The sequence below is a fragment of the Phacochoerus africanus genome, chromosome 10 (assembly GCF_016906955.1).
Source record: "Phacochoerus africanus isolate WHEZ1 chromosome 10, ROS_Pafr_v1, whole genome shotgun sequence".
In the NCBI taxonomy this organism is placed as follows: Eukaryota; Metazoa; Chordata; class Mammalia; order Artiodactyla; family Suidae; genus Phacochoerus; species Phacochoerus africanus.
Window position 1 is genome coordinate 135,564,362 of NC_062553.1, and position 27,842 is coordinate 135,592,203.

General features: G+C 53.7%; 1 protein-coding gene across 1 annotated transcript in view; it reads left to right on the plus strand.

Moving 5' to 3' along the window:
• Positions 1 to 1,027: 1,027 nt before the first annotated feature.
• The window catches only part of SCD5 (stearoyl-CoA desaturase 5), a 129,083-nt gene continuing 102,268 nt past the window's right edge, over positions 1,028 to 27,842 (plus strand). The window contains exon 1 of the mRNA XM_047799011.1: positions 1,028 to 1,561. Within this exon, the coding sequence (XP_047654967.1) occupies positions 1,324 to 1,561 (238 nt within the window). The 5' untranslated portion in view covers positions 1,028 to 1,323. The remainder of the gene's footprint in view (positions 1,562 to 27,842) is intronic.

The following is a 27,842-nucleotide window of genomic DNA, read 5'->3' on the forward strand; positions in this document are numbered from 1 at the left end:
TACTCTGGAAGAAAGAGTAAAGATTTGTTCCTAGGTAAGGAAATTTGTACCTAGAGGGCTGAGCTGGGTCGCAGTGATTAGAACCGGAATTCAGAGCCCCTGAGCGCTTGCTTTCGGCTCTCCACTGCAGGTGCAGCCACAGCTGCCTGGGACGCGTCCAGCTCATCCTTCTCCGCACTTCTGTGCAATCAGGGCTCCCTGCGGAGAGCTCTAAATTATCTGCGTTAGGAAGGGAGAAATGAGCAGACTTTTCTTAGGTTAATTTTCCTTGGAACGTTCTGGGTCATTTTTTCCCCTAAAGCCCTGGTCTCAACGCCGCTGACTTCAACGCTGAGTAACCCAGAAGCGCGCTGGTGAGCGGAGAATTTGCCACAAACAGCTTCTCGGCTAAGGAGGCGCGCAACGGGCAGGGCGCTGCTGGATGGATACTCACCAGCCCTCAAATCATGTATTTACCATCTAATAGGCATTAATAGAGCGCCTGATGTGCATCTGGCTACAGCTGTCTAATTAGGAGTTAAGTAGCTGCCTCCATCCAGCTTACAGGCCCAAGGAGCCCTAGGAACCGGTAGACACAGGGACTTTGGATTCTCGTTTCAGATCTGGCCTTAACTTGTGTCACGACTTGGGGCAAGTCTTGTAAATCCTCCAGCCTGTCGCTTCAAAGAAGACAAAAAAAGGAGTCTTTTCCAAAGGGAAAGATATTTCCGGGGATTGGAGAAACACACGACATCGTCGGCGGCGGCGGCAGCAGCATCGGAAGCGCCGTGAGCCGCTGTACAGGCTGCCCGTCCCAGGAGCCACGTCCCACCCGTCCCCGGGCGGAGGCTGCCCACCGTCTGCGCAGCGGGCTGCGGGTCCGGCCCCGGGGAGCCCGCGCCGCGGAGGCCAAGGGGGCGCCTTTCTCTTTAAGAGCCCCACGGGCGCTCCTGATTGGCTGTAGCTATGCAGGTCTTTCCTCCCCCTCCCTCCGCGCGCTCCCTCCCCCCGGCTCCCCCCGCTCTTCCCCCCCCCCCCGCCGACTCCTTTGCGCCCCCTCCCGCCCCCCGCGCTCTCCGGCTCTTCGCCGCCGCCGAGTTCAGCCCTGGCAGTGGAATGCGGGAGACGCCAGCAACAGATGCCGGACGCCAAGATTTGCATCCTTAGGCCACGGTGAACGCCTGGAGAAGGGAGAAGGAAGCAGAGGAGGGCCAGGAAGGCGGGGACGGGAGGTGCGGAGAACCCCCCCCACCCCCGCAAAGGCAGAAGCCGCCGCCCCCACCGGAGAGCTCCGCGCCGGCAGATCGCCTGCCCGCTGCCTCGGGCACCCACCTTTCCCCAGCCATGCCAGGCCCGGCTGCCGACGGGGGGAAGGCCCCCTTCCGCAGCGCCAGGGAGGAAGTCCGCGCCGGGGTCGGGGCCGAGGGCGCGGAGGGCGGCGGCAGCCGGGAGAGGCCCAGCGAGCGCCGGCCGCGGCAGGACATCGTCTGGAGGAACGTCGTGCTGATGAGCCTGCTCCACTTGGGGGCCGTGTACTCCCTGCTGCTCATCCCCAAAGCCCAGCCGCTCACGCTGCTCTGGGGTAAGTCCCGCCGGCGCCCCCTGCGGCCCGGGCGTGGCCACGCGGGGCCCCCAGGGCTCGCGGGTCGCCTCTGGCGTCGGGCGGTGCGGAGCCCCCGGCGCTCTCCGCTCGCCTCGCCCCGCGCGCCCCCGCTCCCCGGCCTGCGGTCGTCCGGTGGTTGGGACGGACAGGTATTTGCGTTCAGGAATTTTCTCCTTCTGCCTCCTTCACAATCGGCTTGGGTGGCACCTCTGCCGGCCGAGAGCGCGGGAAGGACCGAGGGTCCTGCGGCGCCACCGAGGTGCGCTGAGGCGCGCGAAGGGAGCCGCTGGGCGCGGGCCGAGCCCGGATTCCAGGGAGGGGAGACCAGCGCGATGATTGTTTGTGTCGCCCATGCGGGTCCCCGGGTTGCTCCTCGCTGCCATCAGAGGGCCACGGACCTTGGGGTGGAGTTAAGGGTGAGAAAGGGAGCTGGAAGGGCAGGGGGTTGGAGAGACCCAGCCCCGGAACAGTCTTGATTTCCACGCAGGAGGTGCAGGAAACCAGTTCTTTCCCTGCCCCCGCAAGGCCCCCTTCCCTGCCCCCTTCTTGATCTCCTGTGCCCAGCTGTACTTCTCCGGTCTCAGAAGTTTCTGGTTTGCACCAGCCACACGGCGAAGGCGCTCTGTCCGCAGCACAAAGCTCTGACTGTGGCAGTGCAGACTCCCTCCAGGACCTGTCCCCTCTGGCCCAGAAGGGTCTGTCACCGCACCTGTAGCTCTGCGCCGGCCGCCCTCCTTCCTAAGCACCTCCACTCCTGCTGACCAAGGAGGGGTACAAATCCCCACCTCCGCGCACCCGGGGCTCTGCGCCTGCCCTGCAGACTCCAGTGGCTGACCTTAGAGCACCTGGAAGCCCCTCTGTCCGGGTCCTGGCTTTAGCCTCAGTCACTGTAGTGGCCTTGGCTGGTGCAAAAGGCGCTGGCATGGACATCCTGGCTGAGGTAATCCAAGAAGCCCTTTCAGCTCCCGCTATGGGAGGTCGCCAAGGAACGAGGGCAGGAGACACGAAACCTACTTTATTTCTAGAGGGGAAGAGAAAGGAAGGAAATAGAAGACGTCTCTCCGCAAAGCTCCTTCTCTGGCGTGGTGCCAGTTGCAAATGCCTCGCTTGGTAATGGGGCCAGTTGGGTTCCAGGCCTTCTCTTGAAACCCTGCAGTCCCTGTTCTTGGAAGCAAGTCGGTCCAGAAGATGAGGGCTTCTTAGGGGGGTGTGGCTGAGCGAGTTGAGGAATGGTGAAAGGGGCAGGGGTCTTTGGGAATCTGTGCAGCCTGTGAAAGTCCCCAAAAACCTTGGGGGTAACCTCCCTGCTCAGCCCTCTCCTGCTCAGTACACCTCTTCAATTCGCTGTTCTTTTCAGCCTCTTGTCGTTCTGCGTTGGTTTCTTTCTCCCTGTCTTCCTCCTTCCTTTATCTCCAAATGGCTAGATTGTCAGATGCTCAGCCATTGCTTAAGGGACACACTTCGCTCCCCCACCCCCAAGCGAAGCCCCTATTGCCCTAGAGCGCCTCTCCGAATCCCCCCCCCCAATCTCCTTCCCTCAGGGGCAGGACTGCGGCAGGACTGTGCCTTTGGATTTTAAGGGCCCACCTGCCTCCAGGGGATTGGGGCTTAGCCTTAATAGCTGCCGGTGTCAGAAAGAGCTGTGGCAGAAGGGAGCACTTAAAATATTATCTTACATGCCTGGAGCATCACAGCCCCACAAGCTCCACCCCTTAGAGCCACCCACCCACCGGGCCTGGCACCCACCCCCATCCCCCAGGAGCCGCAAAGACAAGGCTTCCTCTCTAGACTGGCCAGATCACCTCTGTCCTTTCCAAGCCACCCTCAGAGAAGGAGGCAGCCTGTTTGTTCTGAAAGATTTTGGCTGGAAGACGCCATCCTGAGCCCCAGACTCGGCAGCTTTCCCGGAGGAGGGCTCTGGGTTCCCTTCTGGGGGAGCTGCAGCCAAGCCCATCCTTGTGCCTCCCTGCCTGGTCTTCGCTACTTTTCATCAGCTCCATTTCCTGCATCTTTTTATTTATTTATGTATTCTTGTCTTTTTAGGGCGGCACCTGTGGCATCCGGAGGTTCCCAGGCCAGGGGTCTAATTGGAGCTGTAGCCGCCGGCCTACGCCACAGACACAGCAACTCGGGATCTGAGCCGCATCTGCAACCTACACCACAGCTCACGGCAACGCCGGATTCTGAACCCACTGAGCAAGGCCAGGGATCGAACCCGCAACCCCATGGTTCCTCATTGGATTTGTTAACCGCTGCGCCATGACGAGGACTCCTTTTTCCTGAATCTTGATTCTTGTCCTAGCTTGGCTTCATTGCTACCTGATTCTGCTCCCCTGCAAAAAACAAAAACAAACAAACAAACAAAAAAAACAGCAAAAGAGCAGACAGTGGTGGATATTATAGGTTGTGACTTAGAAGCATTCCAAATAAATGAATCCTATCTGATGGCTTTCTTGTGAGAGAAGAAACAGCTAAGATGAGAGTGCTGGTGGCTAGGATAGACGTGTAGGGGTGCTGTCACTCGGGGTTATTTTCAGTGATGACCCTGGTGCCTTGAGCGCCACACTCCCCCCGCCGGACACCCCCCTACCCTGTCTCCCCGACTAGCTCGCTCTGCCATTAGGGCTGAACTCACGCACCGGTGGGCTCTTCATCCCCTTTAGGGACCCGAGTTGTCAAGGCAGTAGGCTGAGCCCGCCCATCCGGCTTGCCACCCTTCACCCCAGGTGAGGTTGCCCTGGAAACAGAAGCATCCGTGCAGCGCACCCAGCAGAGGATGCGTTAGGGGTGCGGTGTGCGGAGAGTAATTTGCGTGGCAATAAAATGTCATCTGTGAAAGATCCATCAAGTTGTTGGGTCCAAACCCCCTCCGCCGCCTCACCCCCCCCCCCCCCCCCCCCGTCTTTGTGATTCTCCTGGGGGTCAGAGCAGGTTGTGTTTCTCTCTGGTCCTTTGCAGTCTTCTGAGTGGGCAGGCTGTCGGAACGCAGTGCTCTCGGTGCCCACAGGTTCTGAGGGATAAGTGCTTGGGTTTCAAGGACAGAGCAAGAACTCCAGCTGGAGGAAACCATCTTCCCCTTGAACTTGTGAGAGTTGCCTTGAGGGTTTCTGGCAGTTAGTCCAGGCCTTGAATCCCAAGACGAGTGGACTAGGAGAGCCAGGAGCAACAGTTGTGACGTCAAGGTCAAAGTTCCAGGACTTCTTCCCAGCGAGCCTTGCCCCGTCTCCAGGACTTCTGGCCTTTGGTTTCCAGAAACACGAAGGACTTTTCTGGTTTCCCTTGAAATGTCATCTGGCCCCTTAAATATGCCACAGTGAAATCATGGGGTTTTTTCTCTCCTAGGATATTTTGGTCCTGAATGTCTTTGTTGAGTTGTGTTTTTTTGGGCCCTTTAGTTGTTGAGGAGCTCCAAGAATGCATGGCCGTGGTGAGCCCAGCTCTGAAGAGAGGCGGCTCTGAATGGCCTACTCGCCCACTTCCCAGCTGCATGGCTTTGACAAAAGAACATCTCCAGACCTCAGTTTTCTCACCTGTAAAATGGTATATCAGTACTTCTTGCTCATGAAGTTGTAAGAGTTAAAGACGATAATAGGTGGAAATTACTCTGCACGGGGCCTGGCCACTGCTTGATGTCCAGTAATTGCTAGCTGCCCTTGTTATGGCTGGTCCTTTTTCTTTGGGAGAAGGGAAAAAGGCCCTCCTGCTGCTCCATCAGTTCTGCAAAGCTGGCACAGAACGCGGCTTCGTTGCCTCTCTTGCATGGAAAAGATGGCTTTGGCTTGGGAAACGAGGGTTCTTTCTCGAGGTCTCCAGGGAGAAAGCAGCACAGTCCCGCCTGACCCCTCCCCCCGCCCTCATTCCCTTCTCTCTCATCCTCTCTGCCTCCTGTTTGCCTCCAACGGCCACTGTTTTGTAAACAAGAATCTTTTTGTTCAGCGGGCAGCTCACCTAGTCTGTAGCGTATTCCTTGGGGTGCGCCCCCCCCCCCCATAGAACCAGTTACCGTTGCTGTAAATGGTAGCAAGGTCAGGGGCAAATCATTCCTGGACGTGGCTGAGGTGCGCTCTGCCTGGCCTGTGCCCCGTTTCCATCTTCTCGAGTCATCTTTTCTTAAAAATAATCTTCAATGCTTAAACTACCAAAGAAGCTGAGCACATAGATGCATCTTTCTTTTAAACTCTCTAATTCACGGCCCGTTGCTGCAACGCTTGCATTGTTAATAAGCAGACCAGCACTAAGAGCCCCACGCGAGGCCGGGCACAGAGCAGCAAAACCCGAGCGATGGGCCATTCTTCTGCTGCCTTAACAGTCCCAACAAGTATAAATAGAGGTTGAGGTTAATGGTGTTAGCTTGGTTTTTTTTTTTTTCTAAAACCGGTCAAGGTCACTGCCGAGGGCACCGTGATCCTGAAATGAGAAGCCGCGCTGCCGAGGAGCAACCGGGACTGCCCAGTGCCAGCATTGCCCTCCGTTCCGCTTCAGGCGTTGCCTTTCCAGGGTGCCAGCACCTCAGTGTCCCCATCCGTGAAAAGGGGGTGGCAACACCGAGCTGAAGAACTGGGGCAGATGCCAGAGTGGTGCCAGAAGGCGGCCGGGCAGTGCCCTCTGTGGCTTCTGCCCCCCTGGCGGGGGCCTGCGGTGGTCTGTCTGTCTGGGCCTTGGAGGGCTTGTGGCTCGAATGTAAGGCCCAGCCTTTAAGTCCGAATCTATCTCATGACCCACGTAACATTTCAGTTCGTGCCCTGTCTGGTTTTGTGGCGTCTATCACATTCTAGCAATTGCTTGGAAACGCCACTGAGAGACCCACAGAAAGGTGACACAGCCATGGTGGCTTCTTTAGATTTTCTAAGAGGGTGGCATTACTCTGGGCGAGCGCGTACGTTGACACTCCGTAGCCTCTCTCCGGTGTGCAGTGTCCCCACCCTCTGCTGGGACATGGCCTGTTTCTGTGGCAGTGCCACCACCCCGGGGTTATGAGTATGGGCCCTGGAGTCAGAGGGTCTGGGTTCAGAGTCTCGCCCCCCAGGTACAACCTTGGGCCGACCACTGGGTCTCCATCGCCTCAGCATCTCCAGCTGCCCAGGGAGAACCGCAGGACAGCCAGCCTCAGGTCACAGCGAAATGAACCGGGACAGTAAAGAACGTGACCCTTGGCGTTCCCTTCCCTCCTGCCCCTCCTCTGGCTTCTCCTTTGGCGGCGGGGACTTGTTTCGCTGCCCCCTGGGTGTCAGAAAGCCCTGGTCATGGGAAAGGCAGTTGGTTTCTGACTGTGTTCCTCCGGCAGTGGGTTGGTGGCCACCACGCCGGGGACCTGCCATCCTCCCTCGTAAAGGCCCCGGTTTGTTCACTCTGAGCGTGAACGGCCAGGAGGAGAGAACCGCACAGTTCCACATGCAGACACGTATTCATTCACCCGTAAACCCCGTCATGTCTTTTCCCATTCCGACTGTTGTCAGAACACATCAGCATCACTTGGGGATTCTTTAATATATTCAGAAGGCTGGGCCCGCACCTGGAACTACGGAATTGGAATCTTGGAATCTCTAGGAGTGAGGCCCTGGCTTTTTTTTTTTAATTTTTTTTTTAAGGCATTCAGGTGTTTCTGATGCACAGCTGGGCCAAGAACCATCATTTAATTCTCATATTCATATTCAATTATGCTCATTACTCACCCATTACTACTTGCCAGGCATTGGCACTGTCCCTGACTTCTTGGCACTTAAGGCCTGTTGGGGAGAGAGACAGGTGCACAGGTGAGAACTGCCAAGGCAGCACTAGCTATGGAGCGCCAGCCCGGGGGAGCTGAGGGGCTCCCTGGAGGAGGTGGCAGGGCTGAGCCTGGCAGGGGGCCTGTGGCTGGGTAGCCGAGGGGTTTGTGTGAGATGGCATTGTAGCTACAGGCTGCAGGGCTCCTGAGTGGAGAGAGAAGAGCCAGAGCAGGGCCAAGGATGTGCTGGTTCAGCGATGCTGAAGGTAAGTAATCAGGCCCAGATCCAGGGAAGATTTCAGCAGGACCAGCAGGACCGGGAGGGGATCGGGCTGGCAGAGCAGCTGCCCTTTCAGCCTCTACCTGCCTCTCGCCGCCTCCTCTCAGCCCATCGCACACACCAATGGTCTTAGTGTGCAGTTTTTAGACCAGGCACCTGCCAGTGGGATGAATGAGTCTAAGGTTTTTCAGGAAGATGCTGGGGCAGACACCTTGGGGCAGTGGGACGGGGCACCTCCCTCAGGCTGGCAGAGCAGGGAGAAACTAGGAATAGCGGGTCTGCTGGGCACTTGATTTCATAGACTCAGGAGTTTTATCCCAGGGCTGAATTACTCAAATACCCCAAGGGTGTAACAGCAGAGGCACCCCAGACCCAGGGCGCTCTCCTGTGTTCCTCTTTCTCAAAGGTTTGGGTGTGTGGGGCAGGGGGGCTCTCCCCACCTCACTTCCCCTCAAACCTGAGTTTAACAGCTGGTTCTCTCTAGCCTGCTTCCTACGTGCTGCTCCCCATTTGTGCAGCTTACTAGTGAAGGATGGAGGGGGCTCTGGGTCCAGCAGGCTGCATTCCGCTGACCAGAAGCAGCAGCAGCAGCAGCAGCACCTGGGAGCTTGTTAGACTCTCAGAGCCCATCCTGGATCTACGGAATCAGTACCTGCATTTTGATGAGGTGTCCAGGTGACCCATCTGCGCTGAAGTTAGAGAAGCCCTCCTTCAAGTCTGGCCACAGGCCCATGGCTCAGAGAAGCTATAGACATGAGTGAGATTTGGCAACTCTTTTTTTTTTTTTTCCCTCCCTTTTAATGGCCTCCCCTCCTCCTCCACCTGCCTCCTCCCGCCGCCTCCCCCCCTCCCCCATCTCTGCCCCCTTCTTCCCCCCCTTCCCCGCCCCCCCCTCCTTCCCTCCCCTCTGCCTCCTTGGAGCTTATTTTAGAACGTGTCGGGATCCTGCTTCTCCGCCGACAAAAGGCTGCTGCTAAAATCTTTGCGCCGGCAGCAGTGATGTTTAATTCATGGGCTAGAAAATTAATTTTATTTTCATGAGTAGAGCTGGGGAGAAATAACAGGAAGACTCTGTGCGTGGCCCTGGGGATTCGGCTTGTCTAACAGATGAGCTGGTGGGGGGGCGGCCTTGGGAGAGGGTCGCCTTCCACAGAGGGGGCTTTTGGGCACAGGGAGCGCAGGGCTCAACTCCAGATGCCTTAAACGCGAAGGAAAACGTCCGGTTTCACTGCCACGCGCTCCGAGGCAGGCGCTTCCGGGGTGGCTCGGGAAGGACGTCGAAGCGCACGGCCCGTGGCTGCCCGAGCGGCCCCCGGGGCGCTTGGTTTACCTCGTGGTTGCGAGATGGCAGCCAGGGCTCCGGGTGTCCCATGGAGTGACGGCCGCGTCCTGCAGGAGGAGACAGAGGCTGCCCCGCCCTGAAGGCTCATCAGGGAGAAACTCTCTCCTGGTCGACTCGCAGCTGACGCCCCTCAAGTCTCACGCGCCAGATTGCGGCCCGGGTCCCTTGTGAAACCCTCACTGGCAAGGGATTGAGGCTAATCAGGTTGTCCACTGAGCCACGGGCCACCGGAGGTGGGTTAAGAGCCAGACAAAGCCCAGGTTTCGCTGGGAGGGAGAAGAGGGCATGGCTGCTGGGACCTCCCTTCGCCCTGCCCTCTTTGATGTCACCGCCATCCCCGGAAAGGCTCTGGGTTCATAGTTGGCATGCCCTGCCCCTCTACCCCTGCCCGCGCTGCTTGTCTGCAGTCCTGCTGTCTGACGGCGAGTGAGTTGTAAGTGTCTGCCTTTCCCGCGAGGCTCTGAGCTCGCCCAGGGTGCGTCTGCCTCCGCAGGCACACAGCCTCAGCTCAGCACACACAGCCCGGGGGTGCAGGAAGGAAGAGAGGAATGGAGAAGGCTCGTCTCTGTGTGGCCTTTCTTTCCCAGGATAGAAAAAAGAAAGGCCATTTGAAAGTGCATTTAACCTCACCCAGCAGGCATGCTCCTCTGCACAAATACCTGAGAAATGAAGCATCTTCCTTAGGAGGAAAGTGCTAACTCTGTGATCAGGGAAACAGAACTGTACCTTTTTTTTTTTTTTCTCTTTTTGCTTTGCTTTTTAGGGCCGCTCCTGCGGCATATGGAGGTTCCCAGACTAGGGAGTCCAATCAGAGCTACAGATGCCGGCCTACACTACAGCCACAGCAACGCAGGATCTGAGCCGCGTCCGAGACCTACACCGCAGCTCACGGCAACACCCCATCCTTTACCCACTGAGCAAGGCCAGGGATCGAACCTGCGTCTTCATGGATCCTAGTTGGGTTCATTACCTCTGAGCCACAGCAGGAACTCCAACAGAACAATAACTTTTGCCTAGAGAGTAGGGAAGCTGCATTTTAAAGACCAGACATGGGGAAAATGTGCCGAGCAGGCCTGCAGTTAGAGCTGCCGGGTAACATCTTCGAGTCAAACGCTGCTGAAGCTCAGCGTTTAATCCGTGTCTCTGAGGCAGTCGCAGGCGGGCTTGTCAGGAGCTGGTCATTAGTCTCCGTACACATGGGTGACGCTGATGTGGTAATTAGGGTCTTGCGGGATCCGGAGGTTTCCAGAGATTTCCCTTGCCCTAGGGGGTAAAAATCCAAAGCCGGGAGACCTGGAAATGAAGGTTTTCAAGAATAGAGTTCGGAACTCAGTTCCCATTTGTTTTCTCCCCGTATCCTGTCTGTTATATGAACACCACCCTGCACTCGCAACCTGACCGTGTTGATTTTAGCTCGGGTCCCTAAAGAGACAATGGTGCGTCGAAAAGGCAGTCTCTGATCTAAGTGAGCAAGACCCTCTGTCTCCCCTCATCCTCAAAATGCATTTATCAAGCAAGCGATAAGTAGCTTAGGTCTTGAGCCAGGTGCTGTGTAAACAGACCTGGTCTCTGTCCTGCTCCCTTTCATCAGCCGGAGGAGCAGCTGTGACGTCCCTCCCAGGAGTGTACCCAGTTTAATGTTCCCGCGGCACGGGAGATGGAAAATGCTCGTGCTCTTTCAGAGTTCCCTGCGTGAAATCAGAAATGAATTTGTAAAATTCAACTGTTTCCTGAAGTGCTTGTCAGCCCACTCCTCTAATGCGTATGCTCGTAGGAAACTTTTGTGGATGGTTTACGATGAAGGGCGTCTCTGTTCTCAGCCTGTGACTCACCGGAGCGTCCCTGCAAACACTGGCTGTGCCCTAGAGTCTCTGTAAGCAAAAGAAGATGGTTATTAGCGAGGGTAAATCATGTCCCAAGTCCCCCTCCCATCGCCCCCTCCAAGTCCATTGTGTTTGGCTCCCTGGCCCTTAACAAGTGGGTCACTGATATTTTTGAGGTCTGCTCACATTATTCCAGGGTCTCGACTCCCATCTGGAGCTCTGGGCAGAGTTGCCGCTGCCCTCTAAGTATAGACTGGATGTGAACCTCAACGTGGCAGAGCTCCCACGAGGCTTGGAATAAACCACAGTTATTAGTGCTAATATTCCCTCAGGCACAGAGCTGGTATTCGTCCAGTGTATGCCACTGGGGCTCCACTGGTGGTTAAAATATTAAACAGCTGGGCCTTCCCTGGCCCTCCTGAAATTCCCAACAACCCAACAGCTAAAGGGTCGATACCTGGCTCAGCTGCAGGGCTTAAATCGAAATGGAAATCTGTTCTGATTGGCTTTAATTGGTTGGTGTCAGATATTTTTAATATCACCTCTGCATATGCATCCTCTTATTATATGACCCATATCATTTTCAGCTCCTATCACTTTCATAATTTTATCCTAATTGAATGACAACTTCAAAAAAATCAGCCTGGGGAGTTCCCGCTGTGGCTCAGAGGGTTAAAAACCTGACTAGTATCCACGAGGCTTCAGGTTCCTTCCTTGGCTTTGCTCAGTGGGTTAAGGGTCTGGCATTGCCGTGAGCTGCAGTGTAGGTCCCAGACACAGCTCCGATCCTGAGTTGCTGTGGCTGTGGTGTAGGCCGGCAGCTGCAGCTCCGATTCAACCTCTAGCCTGGGAACCTCCATGTGCCGCAGGTGCAGCCCTAAAACAGCAGCAGCAACAACAACAAAACCAATCTGTCATTCTGGCTTAAATTTATATCCTCGGAGTTCCCATTGTGACGTAGCGGAAACGAATCCGACTAGGAACCGTGAGGTTGCGGGTTCGATCCCTGGCCTCGCTCAGTGGGTTAAGGATCCGGCGTTGCCGTGAAGTGTGGTGTAGGTCGCAGATGCGGCTCGGATCTGGCATTGCCGTGGCTCTGGCGTAGGCTGGTGGCTACAGCCGATTCAACCCCTGCTTGGGAACCTCCATATGCCGCGGGTGCGGCCCTAAAAAGACAAAAGACAAAAGAACAAAAAATTTATATCCTAAACCACATCAGGAAAGGTATTAGGGGCGAATCTAACTTCTGAGGTTGAAGGTGACTCACCTGTCCTAATAAAAGCGTCTTTTGTGGTAGAGGCAACGTGTGTCTAAAAGGTAATATTTTTTTACTTTATGGTTTAGAATTGCCTTTATGTAAGAGCTTCCCTCTGAAAGATTTGGTATGCATTTTATCATCAGAAAAAAAGTAAGATTGTGAAAGTCAGATTGCAAAGGTGTCTCTCTAGGCGTGGGGGTTGGAAGGACAGGCCACAGAGGAGCTTGCCGCAAGTCCAGGCAGCCCTCCCAGCTCACAGGTGGTGTCGTCGATGGCTCTCTAGGCTGCCAGCAGCTCAGGGTCAGTGCCACTCAAACCATACCTGAAGCTTGGTTTAGGGAATTGCTTCACTGATAGAAAATTTCAAACGCACACGGAAGTAGAGAGAATGGAGGAGTTCCTGTTGTGGCTCAGTGGAAACGAATCTGACTGGCATCCATGAGGACACAAGTTTGATCCCCGGCCTCACTCAGTGGGTTAAGGATCCGGTGTTGCCATGAGCTGCGGTGTAGGTTGCAGATCTGGCTCAGATCTGGCATGGCTGTGGCTGTGGTGGAGGCTGGTGGCTACAGCTCCGATTTGACCTCTAGCCTGGGAACCTCCTTATGCCACAGGTGCGGCTCAAGAAAGACAAAAATAAAATGAGAATGGGAGAATGGAGTCTGTGCTTTCCCATAACCCCCATCTGCCTGGGGATTTTTTTTTTCTTTGTAACTTTTTACTTTGATCTATAATTGCAGACGCACAGAACAGTTGTAAGAAGAGCATAGGGAGCTCTTGTATACTCTACCCGGACTGAACAATTTGCGTCTTATCCCATTGGCTTTCTCACATTCTCTATGTGTATGTATATGCATCTGCATGTGTACTGTTTTTTTTTGGAGCCATTTGAGAATAAGAGCCATCGTGTCCTTTTACCTCGAAATTCTTCAGTGTGTAGTTCCTAACAGTGAGAACACAACCACGGTGCAATGATCAAAAGCAGGAGTTTACCCTTGGTATTTTCTAACCCACGGTGGAGAGCCAGAGTCATCAAGTGTCCTAGCAACGCCCTTTAGAGCTTTTTTTTCCCCCTTTCGGATTAGGTTGAAGCAAATTCTAGACAACTGCCTCTGTAAATGCTTATGTGTGGAGTGTTCGTCGGAGTAATTCTGTGCACATGGAAAACCTTGGGGGCTGCCTTTGCCCTACCAACTGCCCCCAGCTCTTTGCGGGGAAGACAGCTTTGAGAGGCAGTTTTCAGAAGCGGGGAGGAGAAGCAGGTGTCGGCAGGGTGTGAAGCAGTCCTTCTCGGGTGGTCTTTGGACTCTGTGTCGGGGTTATTTGAGTTGCCCGTTGAACTCCCAGGCTCTCCTGGGGCCATACCGGATGAGAACCTCGGGGAGCGGCCCAGGCTTCTGACTTTTAACAGGTGCCGCAGGTAGCTCTTGGACCCTGTGGGTCGGAGGTGCCGTGGCCCGGGGGCAGGTGGCCTGGGCGTGAGGCTGTGTCCCTGGTAGTTTAACGAACATCACATCCTTCCCACTGCCGTCGGCTCAGAGCTGGCGTAAGACCGGCACATTGCCTGGGATGCCACCAGCCCGATTCCTTAGCGCGAGTAAGAGGCGGGATTTTGGGGATGGGGGTAACTGTGGGGGCTGCCCTGTCAGCAGGCATCTTACAGGGCCGATGCTGAGGCAGTGGGGTGGGGGGGGGGGTGTTTCATGGGAGAGAGGACGGTGACATGGACCTGGACTGCTTCGTGGGGTGGGGTGAGCTTGTTTTCTGGGGGTGGGATGGGGAGAGGCGCTTGGATCATCCCTGTTCAGAAGAGATGAAAACCCTCAGTCGAAAGCCTCAAACAGCCCAAGGCAGCAACTTCCACCTGCTCAGAAGCAGCCTGAGTCCTTTCTTAGGACTGTTGATGAGGAGTTCCCATGGTGGCGCAGTGGTTAACCAATCCGACTAGGAGCCATGAGGTTGCGGGTTCCGTCCCTGGCCTGGCTCAGTGGGTTCAGGATCCGGCGTTGCCGTGAGCTGTGGTGTAGGCCGGCAGCCACAGCTCTGATTCGGCCCCGAGCCTGGGCACCTCCATATGCCACGGGAACGGCCCTAAAATGACAAAAAGACAAAAAACAAAAAACAATCTTCAGTCAAAAGCCTCAAACAGCCCTAGGCAGAAACTTTCACCTGCTTGGAAGCAGCCTGAAGCCTTTCTTAGGACTAGGATGAGGGGTGAGGGGGTGGGCAGCCATCTGTGGAGCCTCAGCAGCCCCCACACCCCGAGGCGCAGCCCCGGTAGGAGCGGAGGGGGCATCATGATGGCCTCAGGACCAGACACGCCCGTCGGTGCTGGAGATCTGCTGGGGCCGGGCGGGGGGGGGGGTAGGTCTGGGTTCAGGGAGCTCGGCTGCTCAGTCCACCTTCCTCAGGGCCGCGGCCCGGGCGTCTCCCTCAGGGATGAGTGTGAAGGGGCGGCAGGGAGGCCTCCCGCTCGGCCAGGCCTGGAGCCTTCTCAGGAGGGGAGAAATGCGAAACCCTGGCAGCAGAGCTCCTGCGGGCCCGGTGCCGCCCGACGTGGGAGCGTCCGGAGGAGCAGGACGGGCCGCCCTCGCTGGTCCCCCACCCTCCAGGCTGCCAGGTGCGTCTTCCGACTGAAGGGAAGAGTCTGGCCTCAGATCCGTTTTTGCTGATGAGCAAGAGTGCGAATCTCCCAAGTCTCTGCCTGGGCAGGGCCATGCCTCGTGGACACTAATTGGGTTGATGAGAAAAGGTATTTTAAAGAGCAAAAGGGGGTTCTCTTGAGGTGCAGCAGGCTAAGGATCCGGCATTGTCACCGCGGTGACTTGGGTTGCTGTTGTGCGGGTCCAGTCCCTGGCCTGGCCAAAGAGAGAGAGAGAGAGAATCAAGACGAGAGCAAAAGAGCTTCTTCCAGCACCACCGTGATGCTGCTCAACAGGCAGTGGGGGGCGTGTTTAAAGTTGCGTTGACGTGCAGGTGACTTACAAGGTGCCCTCATTGCTGCTGCACAGCAGAGCGAGTCCTTACACGTGTACACACAGCCTTTCTCCGTCCGATTCTCCTCCCACGGCGATGATCGCGGACTATCGGGTAGAGCTCCCTGTGCTGTACAGCAGGGCCCCGCTGGCCCACAGCCCACAGCGTGCATGTGCCGGCGCCACGCCCCCAGTCCGTCCCGCCCCGACGTGTCCCCCTTGGGGACCATCAGCTTGGTTTCAGCGGCCCTGAGTCTGCTTCCATTCTGCAGTGCGTTCATTTGTATCTTCTTTCAGATTTCACACGTCAGTGACACCAGACGATGCTTGTTTTTGACTGTCTAACTTCACTTAGTCTGATAATCGCTAGGTCCGTCCATGTTGCTGCAAATGGCATGATTTTATTCTTTTTTATACATACCACATCCTCTTTATACAGCGCATAGATGGGTGGGTGTTTTGACGAGTTCCCGGGTGCAGGAACAGGGAGGGAATGCTTCTGGGATGCCCTTTCCCACTTGCTCGGAGACAGAGAGATTTAGATGTCGAATTCAATTCTGTCTTCCACACACTTTAGGACACGTGCCTGGCGTGGGCCAGTGGCTGGGAACGCACAGATGAGCAAGCTGTCCTTCCTACGTCTAGGATGCTCGCCCGCCCGAAAGGGAGACAGGCCGAGGCCAGTTGGGACTCAGTGTGGTGGCACCAGGACCTGGGTAGACCTGAGGTGCAGGGGCGGCAGGAAGTGGCGGCGTCCTAACCCTTTGAATCCACAGAAAGTAACCCTACGTGGCCTCCAGGTCTTAACTGCCGTTCTGAACAAGAACAATACTTTACAAACAAAATGATTTCATAACTAAGGTGGAGGGAGCTTACTCCGATGCATGCCCTCGGGGGCAAAATCTGACCTAAGCTGTTTATCCGTTCTAGTGCGAATAATCGGGCTGATGTATTTGATGACAGATCCGACGTGGGTGTGACCATAATGCAGAGGCGCTCGCTCCCTGCTTTCTCTACTTTCTCGAAGCTGAAACGCTCTGAATCCTGAAGCACGTCCGACCCTCGGGCTTTGATAGGACTGTGCGCTTGTGCTGAGGAGGCAGATGCAGGCCGGACTCATCTGCCCAAAGGCCGCAGAGCTGGGAAGGAGGGGCAGGCAGGGCTTGTGGAAGTGTCCTGGCTCCTGAGCCCCCTCAGGTGACCCTGCCTCAAGGGGCACTGACTTCTTACACAGCCGTCTTCTGGGCACCCGACTCGTGGGCAGCTCTGGGTGGGGATGGACGGGGCTAGCAGTGCCCACAGGTGCGCCCAGCTGGCCGAGGTCTCCCCTCTAGGTGACAGTGACAAGAATGTGGGGGTCAGTCTCCCTCTTGGCCTGGGCTCAGCCACCTGAGTCTGGTGGTAGTCAGGTGCTACTTAACGGGGAATGAGGATTCTGTGCTTCTCTGCTCGTGAGATCTGTTGTCTTGTCAAAAGTCCCCCCCCCCCCCTACTGCTGGTTATTTCTCTTTGCTCCTTTTCTCCATTCTTCTCACATTTTATCCCATCACTGGCTTCGGGTCCGGAACCCCCAAGGTCCCTTAGACCAGTGGGAAAGATGTGCTTGATAAGTCTGGAGCTTTGCAGGTCAGACCCAGGACCAGCTTTGTGTAGGGGCAGGAAGTCACCCGTGGTGAGAAGTGATTTTAAGGACACAGGACGCAGGCCTTCAGTGGCCCTCAGATTACCTTCCTCGGCTGTCCTAGCAGTCGCAGCAAGGATTGTGGGCTGAGGCTGGGTGCTTCCGGGGTTTCATGAGCCCCCCGACAGAGGTCTTGCGTGTCTCGGCATTTTCCTGCCATTGGATTCTGTGGAGCCGTGAGTTTAAAAAGGTTGAGTGCTGCTGGGCTAGAGCCTCGTTAAACATGCCGGCGTTTCCTAAAAGGACGAGCAGTGTTGACTCTCGTCCGTCACCTGCCGTGCATCTAGCCAGTACGATCACTTTCACGCTTGTTGAAGAGATGGGATCATCCAGCTGTGACGGGCTGCAGGGAAAACAGGGCTTTCTGGACTCCGTGGGTCTCTATGGGTTATAGGTCTATATGGAGCCCCCCCAGAATGCGGGAGCAAAGGGTGGCTTTCATCATTTTATTTGATTCACAATTTTGCTATGGTCTCCTCATCGTGAGGGAAGCAGGGATTGTTCCTCTAGGGGCCTCTCCCTGCCTCTGCTCTGCTCTGCTTATTGAAAACACTCCAGTGATGAGAATCTAAGGAGGAGTACATTCCTTTTCTCTTGCTCCTATAACCAGTTGTCTCAAAGTTAGTGACCCCCAGCAAGACAAATTTATAAGTTCACAGTTCTACAGATTAGAAGCCCGGCGCAGGTCTCACCGGGCTGAAATCAAGGTACAATAGGGCTGCATGCTTGTCTGGAGGCTCCAGGAGAGAACCTGTTTCCTCGCCGTTTCCAGCCCCTGGAGGCCGCCTGCATTTCTTGGGTGGTCTTGCAGCCAGGCTCTGTCATTGACCCAGAGGGGCAGGTCCTCACATAGCACCACTCTGACCTCCTCTGCTGCTTCTCATCCACGTTTGAGGACTCCTGTGGTTACATTGGGCCAAGCTGGATAATTCAGGGTAGTTTCTTCTTGAAAGTCAGCTGATTAGCAACCGTAATTCCATCTGTAACCTCACCTCCCCTTTGCCGTGTAATGTAGCGTATCCACAGGTAGCAGGGACTGGGACGTGGCCATCTTTGGGAGACCATGATTCTGCCTGCCACATCCAGACACCAAAGAAAACTAATCTGCATGAATTGCTTTGTTTACTACAGGTACCGCTTGGATAGAAAGGCTCAGATATGTATGTCCTTCCTTGGAGGAGAGCTTGTTCTTGCGAGAAGCATGTCAAATGGTCATGATGCTGCAGGTTCTCTGGCCTCTTCCTCCCCTTCCTGGGGCTCAGGGGAGGGTGGGACTATCTGATCATTTCACAGGTTGTGACCCACTTTCTAGGAACAGCTCCGGAGCACGTGGCCCTTCTAGGGACCTTCTAAAGGATGTGCTGATGCTAATATTTCACCACCCACCTCTGGCTGGTTCCTAAGGTGACATATGTTAGCAAAAATTGGCTGGATGCAGCTTAGGGTCTTGAAACCATCCGATAACCATTTTATTAGGGATAAGGGTGAGAAGACATAACTGGCCTGAGCAGAATTTGCTTTATAATTGTGCGTGCAGTGTGAGCAGGAATGAAAGGACAGAGACGGGAAAACAGAATACCCAGTAATGGCGATATCCACAAAAACAGGTGCACATTTATGCAAGAAAGTGCGGAGGAGAAAAGAGCCCCTGGCCATCTGATTTGTGAGTCCCATAACAATAGCAGCAAGACCTCGGGCGGGGGGAGTAGGGTCTTGAGGGGGAAAATGGGTGTCAAGGGGTAGTGGCAGCTTTCGAGGTGGGGAGAGGCTTTGTCTTGGTGAGGAGATATTGACTAATTGCGTGGATTGGAGGCTTTTGTTGGTTGTTTTTCCTCCGCACAGTGGGGAGGAGAGCATCCCTTACCTTGACTGTGGAGTCCTGGCCCTGCACCAAGTGCTGAGACTGGGGACAGAGAAGCTGACTGAGAAACTTTCCTAGAAGCGGGACCAGCTACATAATTTACAGGGCTCGGTGTAAAAGGAAAGACAGGGCCCTTGTTCAATAATTATTAAGAATTTCAAAGAGTTACTGCTGTGTGATTTGCACGATGGGATCAGAGGCGTTTCTGCAGCTCCGGGACGCAGGTTCGATCCCCTGCCAGGCACCGTAGATGAAAGGACCCCGCATTGCCGCGGCTGCGGCGTAGATCACAACCGCGGCTCGATCTGATCCTGGCCTGGGAATTCCGTAGGCCACGAGGAGGCCACAGAAGAAGACAAGAGCTTCACGATGATGATGGCAGCATATTTAACCAAGCCTGCCCATGCCCCTCCCAAGGCCCGTGTTCTCACGCTGGTCACAGCCTCCTCAAGGCGTGAAGGGGCCCCTGACGGGGTAACCATCCCTCTGTGTGGCCTTCGCTGCCTCTGGTGTCACGAGCCTCGTTCCAGGCCTGTTTCCAGGGAATTGCCGAGACCACCCCGAGGACCCGCTTTCTTGTCAAGAGGCTTGTCTTGATGGCACTGGCGATGTGATGTCGCTTGACAGGGCCTTTGCTCCATTCGGGGGGACCTGCATGCTGGGGGAGGGCGGGAGAGGGAGCAGGGGAGGCAGGAAGAGAAGCTGGAACCTTCCCCTCCCGGCTGTGCCCTCAGGCGGCGACTTCTCTCCCTGTCCTTCCTTACCTGTATTGTTGCTGCCTCCAAGGGACGCTGTGGGGCTCGTCGGTTAGGGGGACTGTGCCTGGCATGTAGCCCCCAGCCCCCCACCCGTCCAGCAGGTCTCGGGCCAGAGCTCATGGCACAAAGTCTGCGGCAGATCCAGGCCACAGCCGCGGAGGCTCCACCCCGTTCAGCCGGGCGGGCTGGTGCTCCTGCCCCCGTCCTCCCGTCTCTGCCCTCAGCACACGCACGCTCACACCTGCAGCTGCAGAGGGGCTTCCTTCCGAGGGACCAGCCTGCCCAGAGTCCTTCCCTTCCAGCAGCTTCCAGGCTGAAGGAGACGCCGGAGGGAGATGCGGGTGGACAGGGAGGGAAGCCCCGTGGGAGGAGAGGGAACTGGGGGGACGGGCGCAGACGCCCCCTGACCGTGCCTGCCCTCTGTTTCCCAGCAGTTGGGTCACTGGCGCTGCTGCCCGGAGGCAGAGGCAATGGCTGGGGGCATCTCGGCTGTGGGAGGGAGTGCGGAGCCCCTGGCCCCAACTCCTCGGCCTTGAGAATTTGGAATGTGCCAGAGGAGACACCTGCTGCTGCAGAGAGCGGTGCCCAGGGTGGCCAGGCCCGGCCGCAGGTCGTCAGGGCGCCTCTGAAGCGGTGCTGCTGGCTGAGTGGTGAGTTCTCTCTTCTCAAAGCTGAGAGCCACCTCAATTTTATTTTACTTTTGCTTTTTAGAGCTGCACCCGCAGCATGTGGAAGTTCCGGGGCTAGGGGTCCAATTGGAACTACAGCTGCCAGCCTACACCACAGCACAGCAACTCGGGTTGTGAGCTGAGTCTGCGACCTGCACCAGCTCACAGCAGCACCGGATCCTTAGCCCACTGAACGAGGCCAGGGATCAAGCCTGGATCCTCATGGATCCTAGTCGGATTCGTTACTGCTGAGCCACAGTGGGAACTCCCGAGAGCCTGGATTTTAATCGCGTCCTGGGAGGCCCGGGTGGGTGGAGAGGCGAGCAGGGCGGGAGAGACCCAGACTGGGTCGGGTGCCTTCGGGCGGCTGACAGCTTTCCTCAGATATCACCGCCCTTCCCAGCCGGAGCAGGAGCAGCGAGGAGGGCAGGGCGTGGAGGGCAGAGATGTGGGCTCCGTCTCTCTGAAGAATTTTATTTGAGATATGATAAATTAAGTCATTCTTGTTCATGGTAGACAGCCTAGACAATAAAAGCATGCAAAGGAAAAAAAAAATACTTGTATCTCCCTATTTTGGAGAGGCTTATTTTTACCAGTTGGGGCTATATCTGTCCTTCTAGACATTTTTCTCTGTGCCTCGCTGTAGTTTCAGTCTCTGTCATTATACTGCAATCCAGTTTTGTTTCCAGCATTTTCCCACTTGTTGACACATCATAGATGTATTTCAGGCTCATAAATGTGGATCACGGATTTTTTTTTAACGGCAGTGGCGTATTTCGACGTTTGGATGGACTTAAACCCCTGTGGTTGGAAATCTAGGTGGTTCTCTTCTTGCTGCTGTTGCTCTTAGCAGCAGCCTTGCGTCCTGGTAGCTTCGTCTTGCTGCATATCCTTCATTGTTTTGTGAGAAGACATGTCTAGATGCTTTCCATGGGATGCTTTTCTTCGTTAAATTATTTGTCTGACTGAAGAATGTTGATTTACAGTATCTGATAGTTTCAGGTGATTCAGTTAGACACGTATCTATATCTCTTCCTTTTCAGATTCGCTTCACTGTAGGTTATTCCAACGTGTTGAAGGTAGTTCCCTGCGCTGTGCAGTGAGTCCTCGTTGCTGCTCTATCTTATGTACAGGAGTTTGTATCTGTTCACCTTGTTCTCATTTATTTCTCCCCCTCCATGGGAGACAGTTCTGTGTGCATTTTTTTTGGCCCCACCCTCGGCATGTAGAAGTTCCTGGGCTAGGGCTCGAACTCTTGCCTTAACCCACTGTGCCCCATGGGAGCTCCCTCTGTGTTTGTGTGAATTTTTTAAGACTTTAGGCCAGTGGTTCTCAACCAGGGGTGACACTTCCTTGCAAGGGGCGTTTGGCAGTGTCTGAAGACATTTTGGGATGTCGCAGCTGGAGGGGAGGCTGCTACTAGTGCCTATGGCTAGAAGCTGGGATATTAGGAAATATCCTGCAGTTAGAGGACAGCTCCCACATCAAGGAATTATCAAGTCCAAAATGTTAATTAGCACCAAGGTTGAGAAACATAGCTTTCCACCCCCTGGCTTTACCGAGGTGTCCCTGATGCATGGCCTGTATCAGTTTAAGGTGTATAAATGTGTTGATTTCGTCCATTTATGTCTTGCAAAGTGATCCCACCCACGGCATCAGCTAACACTTCCATCCTGCCACGTAGTTGCCGTTTCTTTTTTATGGTGAGTACATTTAGGATCTACTCTCTTGAAGTGCCTCTTGTGGCACAGTGGAAACGAATACAAGTAGGACCCATGAGGTTGCGGGTTCGATCGCTGGCCTCGCTCAGTGGGTTAAGGATCCGGCCTTGCCGTGAGCTGTGGTGTAGGTCATAGATCTGGCGTTGCTGTGATCTGGCGTTGCTGTGGCTCTGGTGTAGGCCGTAGCTCCGATTCGACCCCTAGCCTGGGAACCTCCCTATGCCGCAGATGTGGCCCTAAAAAGACCAAAAAAAAAAAAAAACAAAAAAACTACTCTCTTGACAACTTCCAAGTTTGTAATACAGGTTTATTAGCATCATCACCATATGCTCTCTCTACTCAGATCCTCAGAACCTGTTCCTCTTAAAAGGGGCAGCTGGTACCCTTGACCAATACAGTGTCTTTCCTTCTTAGGTCCGTAGCCCAATGCTCTCAGTGTCCGTCCAGGTTGTTGCAAAGAGCAGGATGTGCTTGTGTGCGCGGCTGGATAATCCGCCGTCCCACGCCCGCTCACGGCTGTCTTTATTTTTGGCAATGCTGCAGGGCTGCGGCTTCCAAGCCTCGGAGAAAACAAGGTCCAGGTAGTCCGCCTGTTTGGCGCCCCACCCAAACCAACCCAGCCCCGTCCTGTCTTCCCCTTGCAGCAGGACGTGCGCCCAGGCTGCCCTGGAGTAGGGAGATGACCAATGAGAGCCGCCCGGAGCCGGTCCTTGCATCCCGGAGAGGAAGAGGGCAGGACGCTCTGGGAGGTGCCACCGGCGAGAGAGGCTGCGGCAAGGAATGGGGAGCAGGGCGCGGCCTGGACAGTGCCACCCTTGCTGCCATGAAAAGAGGATTGTCTGTATTCTTTAGGGACCCGGAGGCCGTTGGGCAGTGATGGGCCAGGCAGGGAGGACACGGCCCCTGCGGAGCGCGGGGAGGGCGCACACCCGAAGCCTCTGTTATCTGCCCTGAAGCTGGCAGGGCACTGCGGGCCAGGACCCGCCTGTCAGGAGTGGCGAACGCCAGAACACCCGTGCACCCCACGCCCAGTGTTACGAGGCTGGGAGACCCCACATGGTCCCCTCCCTGTGAAGCCTCCTTCACAGGCACCCCTGCGGCCGTCGGCGGAGGCGCCCGCTGCATCATTCATCTCTGGGATGTTAGTCTCCCTCTTGGGACGTCGGGATTTCTCGAGCGGCTTAGATACAGGCACCGTGAGAGGCGGTGGATAAAATAGACACAGTCGCCGTCCTCCTGGAGCACAGAACTGCCAACCATGCGTCAGGCGTGCTGGGAAGAGGGGCAGGCAGGGTATTGCGGGGCCCAGGCCCGAGCACCCCACCTAATGGGGACATGGGGGTGGGCGGAGGGGGGCCGGTGTCAGGGAAGCTTCTCCTAAGAAGTGTGCTGCTTTTTTTTTTTCTTTTTTTTTAGGGCCGCACCTGTAGCATGTGGAGGTGCCCAGGCTAGGGGTCGAAATGGAGCCACAGCTGCCGGCCTACACCCCAACTCACGGCAACGCCGGATCCTGAACCCACTGAGCGAAGCCAGGGATCAAACCTGCAACCTCATGGTTCCTAGTTGGATTCGTTAACCACTGCGCCACGACGGGAACTCCGGCATCCATATTTTTGAAAACCGTTCAAGAGTGAGCTGGAGACGATGGGCCTCTGTCCCGTTAATTATTTCCACGCACATTTCCTAAGAACAGGCAGGTTCTATTATATAACCAGAGGCAATTACTTCCGGGCATTTTGCATCACTTCTTTGCAGTATTTTCAAGGGACTTCTATCACAGGATCTCCTTTACCAAAAACATGCTCCTCAGTGGGTTGAATGGGTGCACTTGTCAAGTTTTACCCAGTGCGACCCTGAAACTCAGGTTAAGGTGTGCAGACCTTCCAAATTCTGTTGATTTTATTTCAATGTGAAAGAAAAAATCTGATCCTCTGTGAAGTGATGAAACATTTATGGGCCTTGGAAGACACTCCCTGCTTAGCTAATATCCTCTTCCCTTAATAGTCTGCTTCAGTGCAGTGGTCATTTACTAATTTATTAACCATCAGAATCCTATTAAGAGACAGTGCTGGAGCTGGAAGGATCTTAGCGTGTTCTGCAGCCCTACTTTACAGTCAAGCAAATTGGGGGCCAGTCTCAGGGCAGCACTCGGAACTGGAGCCCAGAGATCTTGAGTCTAGACTTGCAAGGCCTTCCACAGAGAATCATTCTGGTGCGTGCGAGGGGAGCTCGTGGGGCTCTTGAACTAACCAGGGTCTAGTGAGTGCGGAGAACGAGACTCGGGTCTCCAGCCCCTTCAGAGAGCCCTGCTTTCTCCTTTGTTTCACATCCTGAGCTTCTGCACAGGGTTTTCTGTGAAGAAAAGGCCTTACTACTCTAAAGAAATAGGCCTAGGAGTTCCCTGGTAGTTCAGCAGGTTAAGGACCTGGAGTTGTTACTGTTATGGCTCAGGTTGCTACTGTGGCGTGGGTTTGATCCCTGGCCTGGGAACTTTCATATGCCACAGGTGCAGCCAAGAAGAAGAAAAGGAAGGAGGAGATGGAGGAGTTCCCTTTGTGGTGAAGCAGAAATGAATCCCACGAGTATCCATGAGGTTGCGGGTTCAATCCCTGGCCTCAGTTAGTGGGTCGGGGATCCGGCATTGCCATGAGCTGTGGTGTAGGTCACAGATGCAGCTCAGGTCCTGCGTAGGCTGGCAGCTGTAGCTCCCATTCGACAGCAGAGCTGGCTGAGGACCCGAGCCACCTGCTCTGCCTGTTCACGTCCAGTCCACCTCCGCCCCGCAAGCATCCTCCCAGCATCTTGCGTGGCCTCTTCTTCTCAAGGAAAAAGTCATGTCCTCAGGGAAGCAAGGAGCAAACTCCTTTATGAAAAGGATTCGTCTCATCAGAAGATGACTGCCGTTCTCCCAGGCCCTCTCTCTACCTTTCATTCCTCTCCCACGGGTACCTTCCCTCTGACACTGATCGGGACCCCAGGACAGGCTTCGTGAGACAGGACGTGAGTCTTACTCCCCCAGATAATCGCAGGGTCTTGCTAACAATACATTACACTGTGGACATTCGCGTAACTACCAGTCTGACTTGTAAAGCGCAAAGCACCCCCCTCGCACGTCTCACCTTCGCCTTTCACCAGCTGGCTGTGGAAAAGGTGACGTCTTAGTTTTCGTTACTTTACTCATCTGCATTAATTAGTGCTCGGGCTTTTCTCTTTTTACCTAACAGAGACTATTATTTGAATCGTTGTTCTAATAGTTATTTTAGACCAACGTCGTTTTTCCTCAGCCAGGCAGGTGCTTCTGACGCGCCAGACCGCTCCTATATTCAGTGGGCTTTTTTTTTTTTCTTTGTTGGCCGCCCCTTGGCTTAGGGCGTTCTCAGGTCAGGGATCAGATCCAAGCCCCAGTAGCAACCCGCTGGATCCTTAATCCTCTGCGCCGTAACCTGCCTGCAGCCCAGCACGCCAGAGAAGCCACCGATCCCGTTGCGCCACGGCGGGAACTCCTATATAACGGGCTTTAGTGTTGAACAGGCTTAGGTTCAGCTCTGCCGTTAACCAGCACACGTCCCTTGGTAAGTCTTCTTTTTCTTATATGTAAATGAGAATGATGGTTATACTCTTTAGTTTATTGCTGCCTTATACTGGTAATTCATAAAAGGTACTTAGAAGAAAAGCATGTGGTATGTAATGAAAAAAGGGATTATTGAGAGTTATTATTATTATTGTTATTTTATTTAAAATTTTTGTCTGTACCTGTGGCATGTGGAAGTTCCAGAGCCAGGATCAAACTCTCACCACAGCAGTGGTCTCAGCTGCGGCAGTGATAATGGCAGATCCTTAACCTGCTGTGCCACAAGCGAACTCTTTCAGTTATTATTTCTATATGGGGGCAATTTTTAGTTAATCTCTGTTCGCCAAATAAATGAGAGGTCTAATGTTTAAAATCCAGGGCTTTTTTTTTTTTTCTTGTAAAGTTGGCACCTGAATCATATGATATTCCTAAAAGTATTTTTCCCTTCAACAAGTGAACAGACAGAGAATGTTTATGCAGCATGCTGTGAGCAACCTGATGGAACCTGGGGTTTCTCTGTAGCCATGCAGCCTGTGGACTCGACAGCTTGGTCATCACTGCTAACATTCTTTCTGGTAAATTACATCAGCACTTTGGGATGTGGGTTTTCAGGATGATACTCTCTTCCAGGTAGCTTTAGATTTTAGTACCAATCAAAGAATGAAGAGGAGGAGAGAATGCATCAAAGGCATTCTACTTCTCCAAGAACAGGGAGAGAGAATTTTCAGGCTGCGGAGCTCGGAGCAGGAGCCCAGATGGAGCCCAGCCATCTCCTAGAGTTGAGGACATGGAGCTAGGAGTTCATGGAGGCCAGTGTGGCTAGAGTTCTCAGAGGAGAGAGTTACCTAGAGGGTGAAGGAAGTCTGGAGATGGGCAAGGAGTCCTCCCAAGTGTTCTGGCCAAGTTCTCATGGTGCCCGCATGCGCTGGAAGTACTGGAGTCAGAGAAAGAACCACACAGAGGGAGCAGAAGGAACAATCCCCAGAGCTCACACAGGGCTGGGAAGAGTTTATGTTCCCACCAGCCGCAGAGGAAACGCACACGATTCAGCCTCAGGTATGTAGTATTTAGAGGGATATCGCCCCGCTTGTGGGGTAGAATTAGTCCTGGACTTGAGGTTGCTCTAGTCCCACCTAATAAAGCTTAAAAAGGAAAGCTTGAGAATTTCCCTCATGGTGCAATGGTTTAAGGATTCAGCATTGTCACTGCAGCAGCTTGGGTCCCTGCTGTGGCATGCGTTTGATCCCTGGCCCAGGAACTTCCATATGCTGTGGGTGCACCCTCCCCACCAAAAAAGGAAAGCTAGAGGTATAGAGTTTCAGGTACACAAGATGAAAAGAGTCTTGGAGATTTGGTTGCACAACAGTGTGAATGTACTTAACACTATTGAACTGTTATTAAGATGGCAAGTTGTATGTTATGTGTATTTAATAATAATTAAAAATAAAATGGCCCATACAAAAAAGAAACCTTGAAAGGACTAAACTATTTCCACATAACATAATTGCATCCTAGAATAAAGCTCAAGAACATCTATAGCAACACAAAAATATCTTGCACCCAGCAAGGTTAATATTTATAATATCTGACATCCAATCAAAAATTCCAAGACATGTAGGAAAATACAACCTATAATGAGAAAAATCAATAAAAAGAAACAGACCCCCAAATGAGACTTCTGATAGACTGAGTAGATAAGAGCATGAAAACTATATCCCATAAGTTCAAGAAAGCGGGGGAAAGAGTGAGCATGAAAAGTATAGACATAGGTGATGTTTTAAAAGACTCAAATCAAACTTCCAGAGATGGAAAATATAACACATGTAGAAAAAATACACTCGATGGGACTTTCTGGCCCACTAGATGCTGCAGAAGAAAAGATTGGTGATTGTGAAGACACAGCAGTAGAAATTGTCCAAAATAAAGACAGAAAAAAAATGAAAGAAAAGTAAATAACAGCACAGCGAGCTGTCAGACAAGTTCAAGTGGCCTCATATGAATGTAAAAAAGAGTCTATAAAGTGGAGTTGGGAAAGAAAATATATTTGAAGAAATACTGGCCAGAGTTTTTCATATGACTGGTTCAGGCAGTTCACCAAAGCCTAAGGACAAGAAATATGGAAAAAAGCTACCATAAATCTCACATTGAAATTGTTTAAGCCAGTGATAACGAGAACATCTTAGAGGCATCCAGAGGAAAAATAGCATTTGTTACGTACAGAAGAACGCAGACAAGGATGGGTGCATACTTCTTGCTGGGAACAATGTAAGACAGAGACTGTGGAGCAGCATCTTTAAAGCCCTGAAAACAAACAAACAAACAAAAACCCTGTCAATTGAGAACTTTGTATCCAGCAAAAATATCTTTCAAAAATGAGGATAAAATGACTTTTTCAGACATAAAAAACTAAGACAATTTGTTGCTAGTAGATCTGCACTAAGAAGTGTTAAAAGAACTTCAGGGAGCTCCCTGGCAGCTAAGTGGTTAAGGATTCTGTGTTGTCCCTGCTGTGGCTCAGGTTTGATACCTGGCCCAGGAACTTCTATATGCCACATACATGGCAAAAAAAAAAAAATTTTTTTTCCAGTGAGTTGGAAAAATCTATCAGTTTGAAA